This window comes from Antedon mediterranea, chromosome 3 (genome assembly GCF_964355755.1).
Source record: "Antedon mediterranea chromosome 3, ecAntMedi1.1, whole genome shotgun sequence".
Lineage (NCBI taxonomy): Eukaryota > Metazoa > Echinodermata > Crinoidea > Comatulida > Antedonidae > Antedon > Antedon mediterranea.
The window spans coordinates 3,668,328-3,690,551 of record NC_092672.1 but is presented as its reverse complement, the minus strand read 5'-3'; the positions used below and the strand labels follow the sequence as shown (position 1 = coordinate 3,690,551).

The following is a 22,224-nucleotide window of genomic DNA, read 5'->3' as shown; positions in this document are numbered from 1 at the left end:
CGTGGGACAATCTATGCGGTATTCCGCTTACCGTTACTGCTCGTCTGTGCAAATTGGCCTTAAGGCAAACATTGTATTGTTAAAGTTTTCGTATAAGTCGTTTTTAATTCGTTTATTGTAATGATATTCATTGTAAGGTTCAAAAATTGATTTGGTAAGAGAGGCTATTGCATGCAATCACAGTGACTTATGTTGTCATTCCTCTGATATTTTTTACTATACATAGGGAATACGGTTTCATTTTTTTTGTGGTATTAATCATTGATTGGCTACGCATGACTGATCTTTATTTCGAGTGTATCACAGTCCATAACTGCCATAATGTATTATTTACCATTGTTATTGTTTAACTTTTTCTTTGTTGGTTAAATGCAGTGATATTTTAATTTTCTTAGCAATTCCACAATTGTTTTAAGAAGTTTCTTTATGAATATAAATCTTACACGTCACATGCTAAAACATGTTTAGTTTATTAATTTATATACTTTAGATTGTACTTTTATCAGGGAGTAATTAACAACTCCCTACTTTTATACAATAATAGGGTGCATTATAAATGAAACACATACTTTGTTTTAAAACTTGATAGCGATTCTTGTGTTTTGAAATGAAATAATAAGGCATAAGTCTACACAAACCAATTGTTCATTACACTGATGAAATAGTACTGGTACAGTAGAACTCTATTAAGGGACACCTTTGGCACTCAAAAAGATTCCCTTTGGTACTCAAAAAAGACTTTGGCACTAAAAAAGACTCCCTTTGGTATTCAAAAAAGACTCCTTTTAATATGGTTGTAGCATTAAAACATATTTTCCCTAGCTTGTTGCATAGAATGGTCCTGAATAGAGGTCTCTCTTTAGGTGTTCCAAATTAGAGGTTCTACTGTATTAGGACACTATACTGTACAGTATTATTAAACAGAAACTAAAATAAGTGGTTTATTTATTATTTTGACTTATGTATTCATATTTGATAAATGTTTATTTTAAAAGAATTCTTTAAAGATACAGTACATGGGTATTCACATTGTTGCCGTTTGCAGTCAATGGCTTTCTAATCGGAAATGATCATATACAATTTGGAAAGGCACTGGATGTCCAGTAGTGGGCTACACCCATTTGTTGAGCATACTATATAGTGTTTGTTTTTCACTATGGACTGATGTAATACTGCACTAAACATATCATGTATAAAAACTGTATCATATCATTGTTTTTGGTTGAAAAGACATTTTTTTATTGTACAGTATACAATCTGTATATTTCATGCAGTATTGACTGGGCAATGCTGCTTCATATCTCACCATCCCACCTTAATCAATAATTTTAATTACTGTAGTTTACACCCCTCCTTACCTCAATGGTTTACCCCACCCCATGTGATACACTGACTACCAAAGAAGCATACATTTAGATAATGTTCGCTGTGTTACTTTTTTGTTAGATACATTTGAGTGATCTTGGTAGCATTTTGTTGATTATTCGTACATGAGCTAAGATCTCATGCAAAAGAAAATGAGAAAAACAATTAAAGTTAAGTTTTCAATGCTTGTGTGTTATTTTTGTGTTTTTTAAACAGTGCAGTCAACTCTCCCAATACCAGACACCTTTGGATGGGCTGGTTTTTTCTGGAAAGTCTGGTATTCAGAATGGGTTGGTAAAAATGAATTCGTTCTGGTTGGTCTGATATTAAGAGAGTTGACTGTATTATTAAACATGTTTAATATCGCATTTGGAAGATTGAAGATAACTAGGCTATAAACAACAGTGAAGCAAGTATTATTATTGATCTTGTAAATTTTATATGGAAAACAGTTTTAAACAATCAACCTCGGTCTGTCTTGTATCAACCCCATTAATCATCACTCTCGGGTTACAGGAAAGATTTTTTTCTGTAGGAGGTACCTGTGAATAATTGTAGTTTTGTGGATGGTTGTGCTGATTTTCCATAAATGCTTTCATAGCTGGAGATATATTATTCATTACACAAAACAAATGAAAACGTACTAAACTAAAATATAAAAACGTTGGTCTATTTTACACTTTGTACAACTTGTAGGCATTTCCTGCATGCCACTTTAACACTGTCCCAGTGAAACCGTTAACACCACTTGAGTAGTATAGTTACCGTAATGGTACATCGGTACCAAAAACTAATAGCTCAGTTCAACTACAATGGTGTAGACGTTACCTCGACCAATCCATGAATCGGTCACAGTTCATCGTCGCCAATTAGGACCGATGCTTCTGCCCATTTCAAGGCCAATGATGCATGACCATTTTCGCATATCCTTCTCAAGTGTTTGTTGAAATTGTCCACATGATCATTGATCTGTGAGTATACACACAAATCCTGTATCAAATCACTTTCACTTTTCGTACTTGACTCTTGTCTAACGTCACCATGCCGTTTCAAGGAATGAGCAAAGTTCACTTCACGTTGTAAGTTTGGTAGATCGTTACTTGCGATATACACGTTTAAAAGTTCACTTATCAAAAACACCATTGTCCCGCATCTGTCTTGGAAGTCTGGCTGGTGGTTTGGGTCTCCAAGGACCTTGCGGTAACATTCTTCATCTGGAATGAAGCTGTGGTACTCTTTAAAACTTGCTCGTGGTGACGGTGCTTCTGAAAAAAAAAAAAAAAGTAAGGTTAAAAAATAAAATACATGCTTGTTTAAGCTCTGTCTACACTATCAAACTTTATGTGACATAAAATGTAATGTGCCCATATATGGACATGATAATGTCATATCACTACCATATTTAGGCACTTAAGTATTTCACTTAACTCAATAAGTATTTCCTTGAAATTGTATTCACTTAGATAGGATATTTTTTTTTATTTTAAGGGTAAGTGTTTACCTTAGTCTGGGGCATATGAATACAAATGGAAGTACAGTAATCTTTGAAAATGTAAATAGCCTACCAATAACGTTGTTATTCTCTTTGTCACAAGCCAGGAGAATTTTCTTCATTTCAGCTGTGTTGGCATAATCTAAAGGTGTATAACCATCTTTATTGCCAATTGTCAGCAATTTTTTTCCTCCTGTAAGACATAAAAACAAAACAAATTTAAAAGAAAATATAATTACAGTAGAAACTGTAACATCATATAGTTCAATTTGAACCATTTATTTCCTATTTTAAGTACTACATCAATTAACTACAGTTTCAGTTTCAGTTTTTATTTTCCAAATATAACCAAGTGTCATGAATATATAGCAAAAATGGAAGGATGACCAAAAAAGAGCAAAGCTCGTACAGTATTTGGCCACCTTAACAAAATAATTAATACATGATACAAAACATAATTGAAGCACAGGACGAGACAATACTAGCTAAACAGGCATTAGTGCCATTACGTACCATGCTGTATGAGCATTAGAGCTATCTCTGTTCTACCATTCACCACGGCATCATGAAGAGGAGTTGTGCCACATGGAGGCGAGATTAACAGATTTATAGAACTACTTTGAGCTGTAGCTTCTGTAAAAGAATCAGAAATTATGACATTTACATAGAATTAACATTGTAAGGATGGTTTTATAACACGACTATGGTGTCTTCAGGCTTTACATTTGTTCATAAAAAAAACTGTGGAGTGGAGCTGTAGCTTGGTGGTTAACATGCTTGCCTTCCTATCCCAAGGTCCAGGGTTCAATCCTGACTTAGTGCCATAGTTGTAACTCACAACTATTTCAACTCCACTCCCTAAGCCTCAAATGAGAATGAGTCTATAATCCCAATAAATTATTAAATTATACTTTATCCATCCTGTAAGTGGCGAGTTACTCGCTGTTGGATGCATATGAAATATTAAAAAAAATTGTCTATAGCCTTGAAGAGGATTAGGCAGAAAAAAAGTCCCACTTATTAATAATCTAAATATATGCAAAGACATTAATAAAATAAATTTGATTACTTACTAGAAGTGTCAAAGTAATGCATAATAGTCTTGGTAGGTTTAAATCTCAGTAGTTCTCTGACACATGCCACATTGCCTTTGTTGCATGCCTCATGTAATGCAGTCCAGCCAGCATTGTCTTGACTATTGACGTCAATACCAGGCACACTCAACAGCTCCTTGACTCTAGCCAGGTGACCTTTAATGCAAGCTACTTGCAGGCTAGTCTCACCTTCACATAAAAACAAATACGTACAGTTTTAATATTGTAAATTTATAGAGGAACTTTAAACCACCCAGTGATCAATGTTTTTTTAAAAAAGTCTTAAGCAACATCTTTTTACTTCTTATTTTGGTAGGATAGGATAGACAGATTTTTCACTCAAGCTTCCTGCAAATTCTGTTTCGGCGAGCTCTCATAAGAGAGCTCTTAAGTGCTGGAGAACAAAGCGGTGTAAATGGCTCCTCTGCTTCTTCATTTTTTGGTTATCTTGGGATATTTTATGGATCATTTTCGTGTGCTTAGAAACACTGTTTTGAATATTTACCTTTCCCATTTCTTTTGTTGATTTTAAAATGATCAGTGTTTGTTTTTGTTCTGAAAAGAAATTGTAAAGCAAAATAAAAAAGATGGTATTTCATTGTTCTTCCACCACACATACACATATCAGTCATTCTATTGGAAATTGAAATAAAAAGATGTGTCTACACTATCAAACTTTATGTTACAAAAAAATGTGATGTGGCCATATATGGACATGATGATATCATATCATTACAATATTTGGGCACATCACGCTGTTTTGTCAAACTAGTTTGATAGTGTACACATAACTTTAGACCAACAATTTAATCTGAAGAATAACTTACCCTGGTGAACTTGTCTTCTTTGGTGTCTTGTCTTTCTTAGGACTTTTTCTGGAGCCCATCTGAGGTAGGAGGTAAAAATACCACTTGACCTACAAAAAAAATAAAAACAATTAGTCTAGATATTTATTTATTTTTTTATCATCAATTTACAAATCATAAGTATGGTAAACAGATGTTTCACAAACAACCTACTTCTGAATTACATTAACTGCTTGAGATACAGACAAGGTGTTATGGTTGAACATGGTGTTATGGTTGAACATGGTGTTATGGTTGAACATGGTGTTATGGTTGAACATGGTGTTATGGTTGAACATGGTGTTATGGTTGAACATGGTGTTATGGTTGAACATGGTGTTATGGTTGAACATGGTGTTATGGTTGAACATGGTGTTATGGTTGAACATGGTGTTATGGTTGAACATGGTGTTATGGTTGAACATAGTGTTATGGTTGAACATGGTGTTATGATGGAACATGGTGTTATGGTTGAACATGGTGTTATGGTTGAACATGGTGTTATGATGGAACATGGTGTTATGGTTGAACATGGTGTTATGGTTGAACATGGTGTTATGGTTGAACATGGTATTATGGTTGAACATGGGTATAGAGAAGTTTGAGAACCACTGCAGTCTTTAGAAAATTTGTGATGCACACAAGAAAAAAAAGTTCTCCATGATTAAAAAAACTAACAAATTCAACAATACTATATGTTACTTACAATTTTATCGAGAGATAACTTTTCTGCTTGGATATTGCGGTTAGACACCAAACCACTGTCGTAGTAGGACAGCATGGTCGTGATTGACAACAACTTTACCCATGATATGGTCAAAGTACTAAGGTAGAGTTTAAGGCACTGTCTATTGTTCAAAACATCACCTGGAAAAAAAGGATAACATCACTTTCAGGTTATGGCTTCTATGATGATTATGATCCACAGTACATTCATTCTCAGAACCAGACCCCTGACGGGGACAGGCGTTCCTATGCAATAGGCATATTTCTTTGACTTGAATTTTCCACGATTTCACTGGCCTAGCCTAGTCTATAATTATAACAGTCTACACAGCAGCCAATGAAATTGCAGACATAAATTCCAACATTCAGGAAGCTTACCAAGATGATCGGGCTCATTTTAGACACAAGCAAAAGACTATCGGCCCAACGCCTATGACTATCGTGCAAATTGCAGTGTCTTGAAGCAAGGCTATAGTGCAAACCCAGTTATGGTTTAGGTCATATCACTACCATATTTGGGCATGTCACTACCATATTTGGACATGTCACTACCATATTTGGACATGTCACTACCATATTTGGGCACATCACACTTTTTTTGTCAAACTAGTTTGATAGTGTAGACAGAGCTTTAAAGAAATAAAAAGTTGCAATATTGCAATTTTAAGAAGAAATTCAAAATCTTACTTTGCATTAACCTTGACACCATTTCTCTGATAAGTTCTGAGCTAAGACCTTCATTAGCAAGTCCTGATGAAAGAGCTTCTGGCTGCACAGCTTGAGCAATCCTGCAACACTCTGCTGCCATCCCAAACAAAGTCTGCAACAACCTAACACACTCGTGGCTATTACTGGTTTTGACCACTGCTTGCACTAGGTAGCACATTAGTCTCCGCATGTTAGAGGCGGTCGGCTTCACTGGTCCTCTTGGCCAAAGTACTTTAGTCAACATGGACTTCTCAAATCCTGGTTGAAGCTTCTCTTTGTTTTTCCACCTACAAGTGCGATAAAATAAAACAACATTTGATTAAAATGAAAAGGACTATAGTTCAACATAAGTTAGTAGACAGACAATACGTGTTTGAACAATGGGAAATTTTATGCAAACATAGGGTAGATAAACAGCTTAAAAACGGCAAGATCTAATATACAGCATTACAATTAAAATGACTACAGTTTAACATAAGTTTGTAGACAGACAATACGTGTCTGAAAAAATGGGAAATGTATGTACATGACACTCAAGGGATGACAATGAAAACTTACTGATCGCAATATGAGCTAAAATCTTTGTCAAACAGCGCCACCACATACTGAAGGAACAAACTGTGTCCTGTTTGAATGTTGGTAGCTTGATCGAGAGCTTGCTTTATCACATGATCTATGAAGTCCCACGCGGTATCGCAGTGAACATAACCGTTTTGAGGTCTCTTCGCAATGGCTCCCGAAGTGAACGAATCCAGGTACAACGCATGATTTGATGTCGGAGGGTGGATGCATAAACACGTTTTTAGCAAGTGGTAAATAGCAGGTGGTAAAGATTTATTAGTTGTCTGAAAGAAAAAAAGACAATTATTTACTTATATTTCTGTGTTTATTTTGAATAACATTTTGGATTAGTGTTCTCCTGGTATTTTTGTGCCATTTCCTGCTAAAATACAATGTCTTCTATCTAAGAAATGGATGAAGAAGAGCTTACCGTAAACCTTCTAATAGTAACCCACAGTCTAATAGTAACCCCCCTTCTAATAGTAACCCACAGTCTAATAGTAACCCACACTCTAATAGTAACCCACACTCTAATAGTAACCCCCCTTCTAATAGTAACCCACAGTCTAATAGTAACCCCCCTTCTAATAGTAACCCACAGTCTAATAGTAACCCACACTCTAATAGTAACCCCCCTTCTAATAGTAACCCACACTCTAATAGTAACCCACACTCTAATAGTATCCCCCTTCTAATAGTAACCCACACTCTAATAGTAACCCCCTTCTAATAGTAACCCACACTCTAATAGTAACCCCCTTCTAATAGTAACCCACACTCTAATAGTAATCCCCTTCTAATAGTAACCCACACTCTAATAGTAACCCACACTCTAATAGTAACCCACACTCTAATAGTAACCCACACTCTAATAGTAATCCCCCTTCTAATAGTAACCCACACTCTAATAGTAAACCCACACTCTAATAGTAAACCCCCTTCTAATAGTAACCCCCTTCTAATAGTAACCCACACTCTAATAGTAACCCACACTCTAATAGTAACCCACACTCTAATAGTAACCCCCCTTCTAATAGTAACTCCCCTTCTAATAGTAACTCCCCTTCTAATAGTAACTCACACTCTAATAGTAACCCTCCTTCTAATAGTAACCCACACTCTAATAGTAACCCACACTCTAATAGTAACCCACACTCTAATAGTAACCCCCCCCCCCCTTCTAATAGTAACCACCCTCTAATAGTAACCCACACTCTAATAGTAACCCACACTCTAATAGTAACCCCCCTTCTAATAGTAACCCACCTTCTAATAGTAACCCACACTCTAATAGTAACCCACACTCTAATAGTAACCCACGACTCTAATAGTAAAGTTTGTACTGTTTTATTATTTTGCTAACTGCTGACTGGAAAAGTTGGGGCTGGGTTACTATTTTCCGGTGCTTAATTTAAGATAAGTAATAGTAACCCACCCTAAAAAGCAATCAAAGAATTAGAAGATTTATGGTATTAAGCAAGCCTTACCACAAGCATTTCCTGCATAAAAATGTGCAAAATATGCGCAGGTGGATGACACTCGGCTGAAATGCTTATTTGAGCCATGTGTACAGCATCTAACCACTCGTCCTCTTCTATTGCACCATCGATTATGTTTGTTGTTAAACAATGAAATGGTACGGCACACAGCTTCTGTAGTAAAAACAAAATATGTTTAATTTATGAATGTCCGGTTGGATTGCAAAATGTAAAAGATTTTTATTGTTGATTTTCTATGCAAAGGATTAAAAAAATTGTTTTTTGTTATTTTTCTATTTATTTATTCTGTCTTTATACTGAATGACACTTTTAGTGCTAAAGTATTGATTTCCAAAGTGGTAGAGAAACATTAACAATATAATAAAAATAATTTAAAGTTTTATATTTCTTATTTATCTTTGTATGTAAAGTTGATAATACCAACAGAGTTTACGTAAGAGGATAAAAAAGTTTAAAATCAAATTATAGGTCAAACATGTGTAAAGGGCCTTTCACACCTGTTCCAGCACGGTTCCGGTGCGGCGAATCGAACGCCAATGTTCGCTTTCACAACGCTCCACGCGGCTATGCACCAATCAATATGCGCGTAGCCACGTAAAAAGGGAACATTGACGTTTGCTTGAATTTGCAGGCGCCAGACCGGAACTGTGCCAGAACAGGTGTGAAAGACCCTTAAGGTAGGACTCATTGTTCTCTCTATTAAAAAATGTCATGTGTCTTAACCTCACTGATATACATAGGAGGTGATTCTGTCGTGTGTATAGTACAGTCAACTCTCCCAATACCGACCACCCTCCGGACCGATCACTTTGACCGGTTTTCTGGACGGTACGGTTTATAGAGAGTGTTTGTTTACATACCTTATACACCTCACATTGGGTTGAGAATTAGGCTAGGCCCCCTAACTAGGCCTAGCTAGAAAGTATTAAGTATATGGTTTATGTTGACTCAACAAGGGTCTTATTATCAATTAAATTACATTTTAGCATTTTAACTCAAAATATATCATAGTTTTTAATGAATAACAACTGTAATTAGTACGTAATTCAATGATTGATTCGATGTTATTCTCCCTCGCCGATACCCAGCACAACAAGACTGTTTCAGTGTTTTGGTACATATAGCGCATACATACGTCACACGCACGACGTCATTTTTGTGTAGAGATGCATAGGCCACGCCTCCCTAATGTATCAACCAATAGAAAACGATAAATGAAAATCTAATTGCCCAGTTCTTTCTTCGTACCTTGGCGGCGAACGACAATAAGATAATTTAAACAAAACAATAAAATTTATTTCCGAAATTTATTAAACACAAAAGAAACGAACATAAAATGAATTGAAACAAATAAAAGCAAGACCGTTTTTGTTTCTTTTATTAAAACAGTAAAACAAGTGTTTAAAAGAACAACGCCCAATTCAAAGCTTTCGGCGCTTTCAGCGTGTCACACACGATCTAGGGTGGAAGGTCAGATCGGAGTCGGACATGCGGTAACGCTAACGAACTGAATGGCTTTGTTTTCTGATTGATATGCGTTAATTGAGTGATCGGTGTTGTTATTTTCGGTAAGTTTGAGTTCAATACATCGTTGATTTTAACTGTGTTTTCGGTTTGGAAGGTATTTCTATTGTTCTTGACTGAATAATTTTATCGATATTCGGAATTGAGAGAGTCGGTTTTCGGAATGGATTTTTGTACAGTAAGAATAGGCAATTTTTTGGGACTTTCACAAATGGCCGGTTTAGCATGAAAACCGGTTTTCTGGACGGTCGGTTTTGGGAGAGTTGACTGTACATTCTTTGTTCTTTACTGTTTAGCATATAATTCATCAAAAGGCGAAATAACTTGTTAATATAATTATAAAAAAACTTACTTTAACAGCTGTTGGTTTTGGAAAGACGTGCAAATTGCAGACAGAATATGCTGGTGTCTCAATCTGAACAAGAAATAAAACAGTGTGCTCAAATATGGTAGTAATATGCCCAAATATGGTAGTAATATGCTCAAATATGTCCATATATGGGCACACCACCACATAAAGGTTGAGAGTAGACAGAGCTTAGTCATTACAGTACGTTGTTGCCTTTGTGAACAAAAGCCTTGAAAACATTGAGTGCACACATAAATCTCTAATGGAAAGTACCTACAAAAAAAAAGAGGTAAGCAAGATACTACATCATTACATATTTTAATCCCAAAACTCCTTGCATACATTATGGAGTGATGAGGAACAGAATCTGTTTGGATTTTAGCCTATTCTGATTATTATGTTTTGGTGACCGAATAAATATTATTATTGTCCAGTTTTAGTTTTGATTTATATTTCAAAGGTTATTTGTTGTTACCTTCTTCCGTTTTACAATCCTCAAAGCATCTCTGACATCATTTTCCGTCAAGACCCGTTTTCTTTTGATACCAAATTGTCTTTTCTCTGGACTGCAGTACTTTAAGATGTTGTTGTTGTCTCTTATGGGTGAACTTTCTTCTTTTTTAAGTTTTATTGCTTTCCTGGAAAGTCTTTCTTTGACAGGAGTAGGCGTTTTTTTTGGAGAAAAGTAGCTACTCTTTGTTTCAGAATTGCTTCTTACTGCCAAACTAGATGGCTTTTTTGTCGCGGAGCAACTTTGAAGTTTTGTTCCAGAATTACCTCTGGTGACAACGTTCTGCATCGCAGGACATCCATCAGTCTTTGATGTTGTATTTCTCCTGTTATCTATCAGTGAACTTGTACAGGAAGTGATCTTTGTTACAGTACCTCCCATCTTTTCTGATGACAAACTTGACACAGAGCTATCAGATTTGGACTTACAAGGTGATTTCACAAAACGTCCGTTTCTGGAATCTGAATGAAAACAAGTTTTCGTTTTAAACTGCAGTGCTTACACAATTTCATAAACATGAGGTCAATCAAGGCAATCTAACAACAGGAAGCTGAGCTCCAAAGATCAAAGGGTTTATCTGTGACTGCGACACGATCAGTTCCACGCCTCTTAACAGACACTGCACGTCGCAGAGATTATGTACACAGTACAATACTGTTGGTATTTGTCGCAGCCAGACTTAAGATCAAAGATTTAGAGTTCCTATCTTGGCAAGGTGAGCTCACTGTTGTTGTTGAGCCCTGTTGTTAGATTGCCTTGGGTCAATTGAGTTCATTACAGTAGTTTCAATTGAATGCTTCAAATGTATGAATAAAATAATAAAACATGACTTTATACAAGTGTGGCCAAACATTTTAGATCTAAAATTGTATTCATTGTTCTGTTTTATCTCAGCCTGTAGTGTTTTAGTGGAGGTTTTTTTAAATTTATGTTGGCTGTGCATTGAATAAAATAAAAAAATTATATAAACCATTAACAAGAAATTCATGTCATAAAGCTTGGTTCCCACTAGGATGCAACGCAAGGATGTAAGCCACAACACAAATGAGTTGACCAATCACAAGCTTACGATGCGGTTTATGTTACACCCTAGTGGGAACCAAGCTTAAACAGCAAACTTACTTCGTCTTGGCAGTTGTTTGACAACCAGGCTTGCATCCACAGCCAGAAAGTTTTCTACATTTGGACTTTCCTAAAACAAAGAAAAATGAAATTTCAGGTAACTTAATCAAATCTCGACTCGACAAGGGGTGATGCAGACCTTGATTTAAAAATATAAGAGGAGAGCTCCTAATGGCTCTCCTCCATATGTTGAGGAGAGCCATTATTTTGATTAAGTATTCGAGGCACAGGCCCACCATGGTTGGGCCTGTGGCGAGCCGAATTTTGATAAATGACACCTCTAGATGGCCGGAAATGGTATTCTCGCACGTAAAATTCATCGTAGGTCATTGTTCTCTGAACGTAGTCTACGATGTATTGTTATGATAATTATCTACGCGTCGATCGTAGGGTGGTTCGTAGAGGGTTAGTAAACACCATTGTCATCGCCTTTACTTTAGAAGCATGGACAATGCAAACAAACAATGTATTGTTTGCTAATTAAAATCCTATCTAAAGATGGTAGACGTCAATTTTTGTAGCCACCCTAGCTAGGCCTACGCATCGGTTATCCTAATTTGGACGGAAATCCGCCGCCGACGAGACGACATCGGGTCCGTGGACCTCTCAACTCACGCAGAGAGAGAGAGTCGAGGCTATCTATCTAGTCTAGTTTCGGCGGCCTACACTATACATTATTTAATCCTACCTTGGGTTAGCGAATTATAAAAACAACGACACCTACAGTGTAGGCTAAGACACCAACAAAATATATGCAAAATAAATATATATTCCATATTAATTACTATAAGATTTAACATAAAGGCGACATGTGTATAAGAAAAGGCCCGACCAGAATTTGGAGGGGAAAACATGTGAGCAGTTATTAAGATCAGACAGAGTGTTTCATGTCATGTGACACAAAATCCAGGTACACGATCTTAATTACTGTTTATCGTCGGCAGCCACCCCTCACATACTGAGTTAAAAAAAACCATGTGAGATGTTGTGGTAAAGCAGAGAGTATCGCGTTTCATGCCATGTGACCAAAAAAACTAGGTCTGTATAATTACGGTCTTCTGACGGCAGTCTTTTTGAGCTACCGATTGAACGTTCTGATACTATATTTAGAATGAATTGTTTACGATATTTTTCTCGCAACATCAAAGATCGTAGGCGCGCCTAGCCTATCGGGGGTAGCCATAACAAAGATCGTTTGCGCGACTATATACTGTATCGACTGTGTGTTGTATTCGGGGTTAATATTCTTATCATTATATATATTTTTATGACGCACTGTAACAGGTTGGGGAGCGCTATTTTAGGCGCTCCTTTGATCGTTTTCAGGAGCGCCAAGGAGCGTCAGCGCCATGGCGCCCCTTTTAAATCAAGGTCTGGTGATGTAATAATTGAAATTCACATACAGGACGCTGTATATATGTATAAACTATACATTTTTAGTAGTTGGAGTTATAATCATTGGTAAGGTATATGATCAACTAAAAAAATTATAAAGTGATAAATGTAATACATACCTCCAAAAGTACTTCACCCAGATAAGCCGGTAGAACACAAAGAACACCAGCCTTGGCAAATTTCTTAACCTCAGATGAGTAATCCTTGTCAACTATGATGTGAGTGAGGCTCTCTGCTACTGCTGTAGCTAAATTAACAACTTTAGCCCCACCAGTTTGGAGCAATCTATGGCATAGAAACATAGATTTTTTTACTTATAAAATTCATCAGCATGCAACAGTGTTAACTCTTATGCTCAAATGCAGAGAAGTAAATAAAGTCACAAATAGTTTGGAAATAACAACTTTCTTTTTACAATGACTTTAGGGTGGTTCACGACATTACGTAATATAAACAGTCGAACCTAAAGTAGCAGCTCTAGTCTTTTGTTCAACAATTATAATAGACAACAAGGTAATTAATCAAGCCTATTAAAAAGCATTGCATTAGTAGGCCACACCTACAAACAATCCATTGTATTCGTGACAATACACAGGAAATTGCTGTATTTTATTGCTAAAGCACTGCTTGTATGATTGGAAAAGCTCATTCAACATTTAAAATACAAAATGTTAATAAATATATTAACATAAATAATATAATATAAAACATAAATTTATAAATCAAAATAAATAAATAAAATGTTAAGATAAAAATAGTTTGTAAAATTTTTTTAAACAAATATATTGTTTTTATAACAATATAATATTTAAAAAAAATAATATTTCGTAGCTGCCAGAAAGATAAATATAATATACCTTTTGTAAACAGCGGGTCTTCTCTGCAAATTTTCAACTGCTAAAGCAACAACCCAATTACTAAAGGCACGTTTACCGGTTCGTTCGGTGTACTCGCGCCAATGTTTTGGAGTTTTTGTAATATTAGTAGCGACGTTTCCCCATTCGTATTCTTTTTCATCAAGCCATTCGCCAACTTTATAACTTTTTATAACATACTCTTTTGTCAAAATCCATTTACCTAAATAAAGAAAATTTAAGTATAATAAAATAACGTATATTATTAAAAAAAATAAAGCCAACAATGGTTTTTTAGGCATTTTATCTGTCATAAAGCTCTGTCTACACTATCAAACTAGTTTGACAAAAAAAGGGTGTGATTGCCCAAATATGGTGGTGATATGTCCAAATGTGGTAGTGATATGACATCATCATGTCCATATATGGGCACATCACATTTTTTGTCACATAAAGTTTGATAGTGTAGAAAAGCTTTAGGCACTTGATCACACAATCAACATAGGATTATATGTGTTAAGTTGCTATATGTCATTGTCATAACATTATGGTTGTGATTTGCTATGATAGATAGCTAAATTTATAAACCAATCATAATGTTATAATTTTGGTGGGATCTTTTGGAGGGAACATTTTATGCTCCTATGAAGCCCCTAATTTGCATATTAAGTATAAATATTATAGATATTGAGATGAAATCTAATAACATCACAGTAGAAAGACTATAGAATAAGAGATAGGTCTAGTCTTCTAAAAATAGATCTATCATCAAATAATTTTTCTAAACAAGGTCAAGAAGATTTTTTACAATTGGTGGGTATTGCTAAACACCGCAAACCCCGCAAACCCCCGCAAACCTCCAAAAAAACATAGCAAACCCCACCGAACCAACATAAAAGTGATTGAATCATGTAGTGTACAACCCACTGGGTATATCAATGTAAAAAAAAAATTAAATTTCTACTGTTAACAACTTATTTTTGGGGTAAAACATCATTTTTTGGTCAAAAATGATTGTTAAACCCCGCAAACCTCCAAAAAACCATAGCAAACCCCACCGAACCAACATTAAAGTGATTGAATAATGTAGTGTACGACCCACTGGGTATATAAATATTAAATTTCTACTGTTAACTACTTTTTTGCGGATAAAACATCATTTTTTGGTTAAAAATTAGCAATCATTTTTGACCAAAAAATGATGTTTACCCCAAAAATAAATAGTTAACAGTAGAAATTTAATATTTTTTTTACATGGATATACCCAGTGGGTTGTACACTACATGATTCAATCACTTTTATGTTGGTTCGGTGGGGTTTGCTATATTTTTTTGGAGGTTTGCGGGGTTTAGCAATCATTTTTGACCAAAAAATGATGTTTTACCCCAAAAATAAGTCGTTAACAGTAGAAATTTAATTTTTTTTTTACATGGATATACCCAGTAGGTTGTACACTACATGATTCAATCACTTTTATGTTGGTTCGATGGGGTTTGCTATGTTTTTTTGGAGGTTTGCGGGGGTTTGCGGGGTTTGCGGTGTTTAGCAATACCCTTAACAAAAACTTTAAAATTATGATTTCTGTGCAGTTTTGGAAAATTTTTGGCCGAATCAAAATATTTCAAATTTGTTACTACACTACCTACCTGCAGCACATGCACATAAATACTTCTCACTTCTTGTGGGCTGTGCACAAATTATGTGAGTTGATTCACTAATGTATTCCTGCGAGTTAGACTTAAGAAAAAAATAAAAAATGTTTAACAAATTTTAATTTAAAGATATATTTTGTCCCCATGAAAAAATACTTTTTCTAAATTGTTGTTGTTGAATTTGTCATTTTAATGTCAAATAATAGTTATTCACTTTGACAAAAAATTCCAATTCTATTTACACCTCAATCAAGGGAACAATTTGTATGATCCTGAACATGTCTTCTTAATAGCAGCTCTACTGCAATAAAATGTTATCTACTAGAACATTGGACTTTATTTCATTGATATTATATAAATAAATGTGATAAAAGTATTTAAAACAAAATTATTACTAACTTTTGACTCTAAGTAATGTCCTTTAAGACCAACAATCAATTGGACCACTTTGGCTTTTTCCGATTCTTTAAATCCAGATAGTTGAAATTTGCGTGTTTCTCGCAACCTCATAGTTATAGTGACTCAAAAGTACCTGTAATAAAAGACATTTTAATTTGTATTTTTTTTAAAGATTGATTGTGGCCTACTACTGAACACGATGAATGTGATATAATTGTGGAGAGGTTTTAGACTTTATTATTTGAGATTTACAACATGCCTTAATTTGGTAAACTTCTACACACCAAAATAACACAAACAGGCTACAGCAAATAGAAGTTTAAAATTGACCATTTTTAAATGCCATTTTTTAATTAGTAGATTAATAATTGTTGGAAAATAATACATTGTTGGTACACATGTCTTCTTTCAAATGCTGTGTATACAATTAACTAGTCTGGGTTCCAGACGGAGTTTTGTCTTAATATTAGTAAAAAGATAAATATTTTGGCACAAATGGCGTTTCATACGTATACTACTTGATTTTGGATACTCCGTCTGGGGAAACACGCACAAGTCACGTGGTTTGACACCAAGAATTCTTGGTGCATACGATTATCCGGTTGACTAGTTTCAACTGCATGCGATTGGCTACTCACTCGTACACCGTTTATAATATTCATATTTCAGAATTTCAAAGACTCAACAACTAAGATGATGCGCATGCGCTATGTTACGTTTAGAAATGTGTACTTGGTGAAAGTTTCTGAGGGCTAGAAATTATTTTATATGCCTAGTAGTCTGGTAAACATTTGATGGGATTTTTCCCAAAAACATGAAAACTCGTCTTGATATGATAGGCTAGCTTCTCCGCAAATCAAACATTGAATGGATCATTTATTACGCAGAGATAATTTTGATTTAATTCCCACCCAGACCCTGTCCTGTTCTGTGTGGTGGTGTAGCCCTGTTGTGTGCCGGTGGTGGTATGTAGGCCTACTTTATTGGCGTTTTATTTGGCAGGTCATACGTGCGAGTTGAGTAGGACCTACGAAGGAGGCCTAGGCCAAGGACTAAACAATTAATAAACAAAACAACTTGGCATTACGATTTATATTTCAACAGTCTCGATCGTACATTCAGCACTGTACGTACTCGATCTTTTTAATTTTGAAACAAATGATCATTGGTCGATTCGAAATCCATATACCGCCCGCCCCATATAGCCAAATACGGTATGATAACCTACGTCATTCTTATCGGATGTTTGCGGTCTGCAAATCGATTTCTATACGTGTTTCACAAGTCTGTATTTTCAGACAAAAATCGCGGTCGGAATAAAAAAAAATAAATAAAAAAAAAGATAATACAGACTTGGGGCAAGTCTAACAATTAACTAGTGAAAAAATGGGCATGTGATTCATAATTAAAGAACTATCTTTGATTTGTATGTATTTTTTCGATTAAAGGACATCTTTTTAATAATTAATCATAAATTAATCAAATGAACAATGATTAATTTTAAAATGTTGAGCGGCATTTTTTGTAAGAAATATTTTTTGTTTATACACTGTATGTTTGTAGATAGTTACCTTTTTGTAAATGTGTGTGTACTAATGTAATTTAATGTGTTAGTTGTTATTATATTGTTAATGTTCTCTACTGAGCCAATGTGGAAATCAATGCTTTAGCACTGAAAGTGTCATTCAGTATAAAGACAGAATAAATAATTCTGCCAAATCTCTGGTTACAAACTGTCATTCATGGTTTTATGATGGAAAAGGTCTTAAGGTTAGATAAACTGACATTCTTTTAGCCAGCTAATTGGATATGATAATGTTTATGAAAACATCTGGTCAGTTTCTTACTTGATGTTTCTGGGGCAAATTGGTGAACTTTCAATTCTTATATTACAATACTATTACATTACATTAACTTGGGAATTTAAAACTTTTTCTTTAGTATTTAGCTAAATTTGTTATATTATTTTCAGCGTTGAGTTGTACTCAACGAACAAACTTTAGAAGTCTGGTTAACGTTAATTAATGTTTACTATCCAAATTAAAAAAGTTGATTAGTAGAAATAGATTTCACAATTTATCAATAATAAATGTAAAAATAGAATACTAAATGTTTCCAAATCAAATACATGTTTTCATGTTTTGTATTTGAATGTGCTTTTCATTCTATATCTAGGCCTATATCTAAAACGCCATGGCTAAAGATACGGTACCGTATTCTAACTTCTGTTTACTAAAGGTACGGTAAAATTGCATTACGTCATAACCAGCCAGCGTGACGTGTGTGATGTCATCGTATAAGGACTTTGTGGATTTTTTTCAAAAAAAGCAGTGATCAACTGCATTTTCTTTATGCTTTATTTATCGATATTATCGCCATTGTGTGTGACAAAAACTAAATGAAGCCTACGTCTGTTATTATTATTGAAAAGCCAAAACATGAAACATGATTTTAATTCTAGAATACAGAAAACCGTTTCAAAAGAGGCCTAGGCCTACTTACTACGTACTATAACCTCATTATATGAGTTTGTTTGTGTATAGGGAAAGCGATGCCAGGCTGGGGCGCGGCCAGAGCTGCATGTGTGCGCTGATTTCTGTGACTCGTCAGCCCTGGGGCTACTGTCTAAATCATAGTATAATTGAGGGCCCTTTTATTGTCCGCATTTGCTTGTTGTTTATGGCCTAAATAGGCCATTTGGAATAAAAATAAAACCCTCATCTGCAGCGCACACACATCCACGCAGCCTGGCGCCGCCGATAGGAATTCTCTACATATACTGTACAACAGACGCGATATGAAAAAAAGTCCTTATACGATGACGTCACACACGTACCAGCACTCCATTGGCTGATTATGACGTAATGCAATTTTAGCTTACTTTTAGTAATGCACTTGTCAATTGTATGACCCACTATAGGACCCCCGGGAGAGGTGCGTCATTTACAAATAATTACTGACGCAGGGGTGCGTCAAAAAACCTAGATGGTACGTCACATCAATGAACAAGGTGTGTCAATGTCCGTCACTTTACCACCCACCATATCATAAACAACATGGTCACAGTGCGTCAAAATGGGTGCGTCATGGTCACCTTAAGGTAAGTCACATTTTTGACGCACGGGTGCGTCATGGTATTCAATGAATGGTATGACGCACATCGGACAAATGACGCACCTCTCCCGGGGGTCGTATAGTGGGTCATACAATTGACAAGTGCATTATGACGTAATGCAATTTTACCGTATCTTTAGTAAACAGAAGTTAGAATATGGTATCGTATCTTTAGCCACGGCGTATCTAAAAAGAGTTTCAAGGCATCCTGTAATTGGCGATTCAAATAAATAGGTCAAAAGTGTTTCCTGTAAAAAAAAAAATTAGACCTAATCTTATTTTTATCATTTCATTATTCATATCATTTGTCTATCTAGGCCTAGCCTAGCCTGGCTTTTGAACTCCCATTCCTGATTTAGGGCGCATCCACATCGACAATCCTCCAGTCATCACGATGGCATTCCAATGTACCCTTCAATCTTCATGGACATTAATCATGTCAATAATGGCTAGGCTAAGGCCTAGTAGTAGTAGGTTTTGATAAAACATCATCTGATATAGGCCTAACGCTTCACAATGTATTAATTAAACACACAGTTAAGTAAGTATGAAAGAACATTTGGCAAATTTACTTACATTTTCTTTCAAAAACTGACTTATTACTATGAGAAATGACAGTATCATTATAACCATGTCGTTTTTTAGGTACGTACCCAGTTAAGTTGTGGCGCGCGCTAGCGATCGAAATTAAATTATGATAGGTGGCAGCACAAAATTTATGCCAGATTATGCGCGAGAGGCCGGGAGGTATATTCAGAGCGTCACATTCTGACGGTCGGTTTGCCATTCTGACGATGAAGCATTCTCTACTTCTCTCTACGGAGCGCCATTTTATGTTTGTTTGTTTCTTTATTTCAAATTCCATTCACACAAACATAAACAAACATACATAAATAATCATTACAAAACAAATGAATGGAAAGGGGGAATCTCTGAAGCACAGCTTCTAAGTAGAAACCCCCTGTTACAAAACAGTATAATAATATTATACTAGGCCTATAACAACTGTCCAGTCAAAAAGTTACGCGGCGTTTTTTGTAAGAAATATTTCTTGTTATATTTATTTATAGGCCTATAAATAAATAATAACAAGAAATATTTCTTACAAAAAACGCCGCGTAACTTTTTGACTGGACAGTTGTTGTAAGAACAGTAGGCTTCATTAATCTAATATAATAGGTCGGCCAATCAAAACGCAAGTGAACAATTGGGACTTTACTTGTGATTTATATCATTGGCCTGTCAGCACAGTCGTTTCTTTCTAGAATTAAACGCACAAACTTGTATTGGGAATAATGTATGTTTATGTGGTTATTACTTAATGTAGATCGCATGTATTGATAATAATAATAATATGGCTTTTGAATATAATTATAATTACTGTCTCTAGAAGAACATTTAGTCATTTTCGGTTCGCGATGAAAAGTTATATGAATGGATTTTTAATAAGTATTTATAATAATAGTATATGGGTAAGCTATCACCAAATCGCGTTATAACATTATTTCTCAGGGTTTTTTTGCACCATTGATCAATACCATAACGCGTATCGGATTGTATTATAGTTTTTAATGAATTATATTATATTAATAAACATACCCAATTAAATCAATCGCGTCAGTATAATTCCGACTTATATTTTGATCACATCAACGAGTTTTAAAAAAAAAGTGTGATGTGCCCAAATATGGTAGTGATATGCCCGAATATCGTAGTGATATGACATCTTCATGTCTATATAATATGGGCACATCATAATTAGTTTGATAGTATAGACAGATTAGCATGTCAATATTTCAAAAATGTTTTTCTTACATTTTGAACGGAAGTATTTATTTGTTTCCAGTCTTAATTTTACATTTTGAAAAAAAGTATTATTTTTATTTGTTGATAAGCCCAATTTTCCGGTCTTAGTTTTACATTTTCAACGAAAGTATTTATTTGTTGATAAGCCCAATTTTCCAGTTTAATAATAATGACCCCTTCCACAGTGCTTATACCATATACATTTTACATGATATTGACCGTAGGGTTCTTTACGCCTCTGATGCATTTGTTTTTATTGTACCTTTTTAATGAATTATTATATGTTTAATTATATTATTTAATAAAACTGTCAGATTCCGATTCAATTGAACGAAAGTACTATATTTATTATTCATGGATAAGCCAAGGGTCCCATGGCGTTAGCCGATATCTTGAGCATTTGACTCGAGTGTCAACACAAATCATTCTTCAAAATCTAAAGAACCTCACACGTCTTTTTTGTGAGTGATACACTATGAATATGCCCACGGAAATAATATGTGGACATTGCCAACAATCATAGGCCTACAGTAACATAACATGGCTAATAAGCATATAACATTCAGACTTGCTTGTTTTCTAGTGGATTTTTATTTACTTCAGCATGTAGAATAAAACTAGTAACAGTATTTTTATACACAATCATAATGTACCTATTTCAAGCCGTTCTTAATTAAAATGGCGAGTATAATCATGATCATTGTTCATTAAAATAACACTAATTATTATTAATAACTAACCATATTACGGTCATTGATGTTATCGTGTCTAATAACAAAATATTTTTTTGTTGATAAGCCCAATTTTCCAGCCTTGATTTTACATTTTGAATGAAAGATTTATTTGTTGATAAGCCCAATTTTGCAGTTTTAATAATGACCCTTTCCACGGTGCATTTTACATGATATTGACTGTAGGGTTTTTACGCCTCTATAGCCACTGATAATGCCATAATTAATGTACTTTTTTAAATGAATATTGAAATGTTTCAACATACACAATTCAATAAAACGGTCCGTTTTCGAGTTTAATCTTTTGATTAGAGAGGTTGGAGTTTCATTTTGAACGAAAGTATATACAAAACTATAGAGGGTACTCCGAGAGTACAAACCTCCGCCTACTGTAAAATTCCCCTACATAAAATGCCCCCTGAATATTTTTTTTTTTACATTTTTTTTTTATTAGTTCTAAGTGTAAATATGTTAACT

At 34.9% G+C, this 22,224-nt stretch overlaps 1 protein-coding gene across 1 annotated transcript; it reads right to left on the bottom strand.

The window, feature by feature from the left end:
• Window positions 1-550: 550 nt before the first annotated feature.
• On the bottom strand, window positions 551-19,860 carry LOC140044565 (SMC5-SMC6 complex localization factor protein 1-like). The gene is made up of 18 exons (XM_072089129.1): window positions 19,787-19,860; window positions 16,097-16,229; window positions 15,692-15,782; window positions 14,049-14,268; window positions 13,311-13,476; window positions 11,797-11,866; window positions 10,639-11,135; window positions 10,167-10,229; window positions 8,279-8,443; window positions 6,789-7,075; window positions 6,210-6,517; window positions 5,503-5,663; window positions 4,779-4,867; window positions 4,457-4,506; window positions 3,931-4,140; window positions 3,371-3,490; window positions 2,931-3,050; window positions 551-2,630 (listed from the first exon to the last, which is right to left on the bottom strand). The coding sequence occupies exons 2-18, from the start codon at window positions 16,205-16,207 to the stop codon at window positions 2,215-2,217; spliced, it is 3,144 nt and encodes a 1,047-aa protein (XP_071945230.1). The 5' UTR covers window positions 16,208-16,229; window positions 19,787-19,860; the 3' UTR covers window positions 551-2,214.
• Between the last annotated feature and the right edge of the window lie 2,364 nt (window positions 19,861-22,224).

Excerpts from the sequence above, each read along its gene's own strand:
- LOC140044565 (XM_072089129.1), bottom strand. The coding sequence starts at position 16,207 with ATGAGGTTGCGAGAAACACGCAAATTTCAACTATCTGGATTTAAAGAA. Across the intron at positions 15,783-16,096 it reads GACATTACTTAGAGTCAAAA|TCTAACTCGCAGGAATACAT; the intron begins GTTAGTAATAAT and ends TTTTTTCTTAAG. Across the intron at positions 13,477-14,048 it reads AGACCCGCTGTTTACAAAAG|ATTGCTCCAAACTGGTGGGG; the intron begins GTATATTATATT and ends TCTATGCCATAG.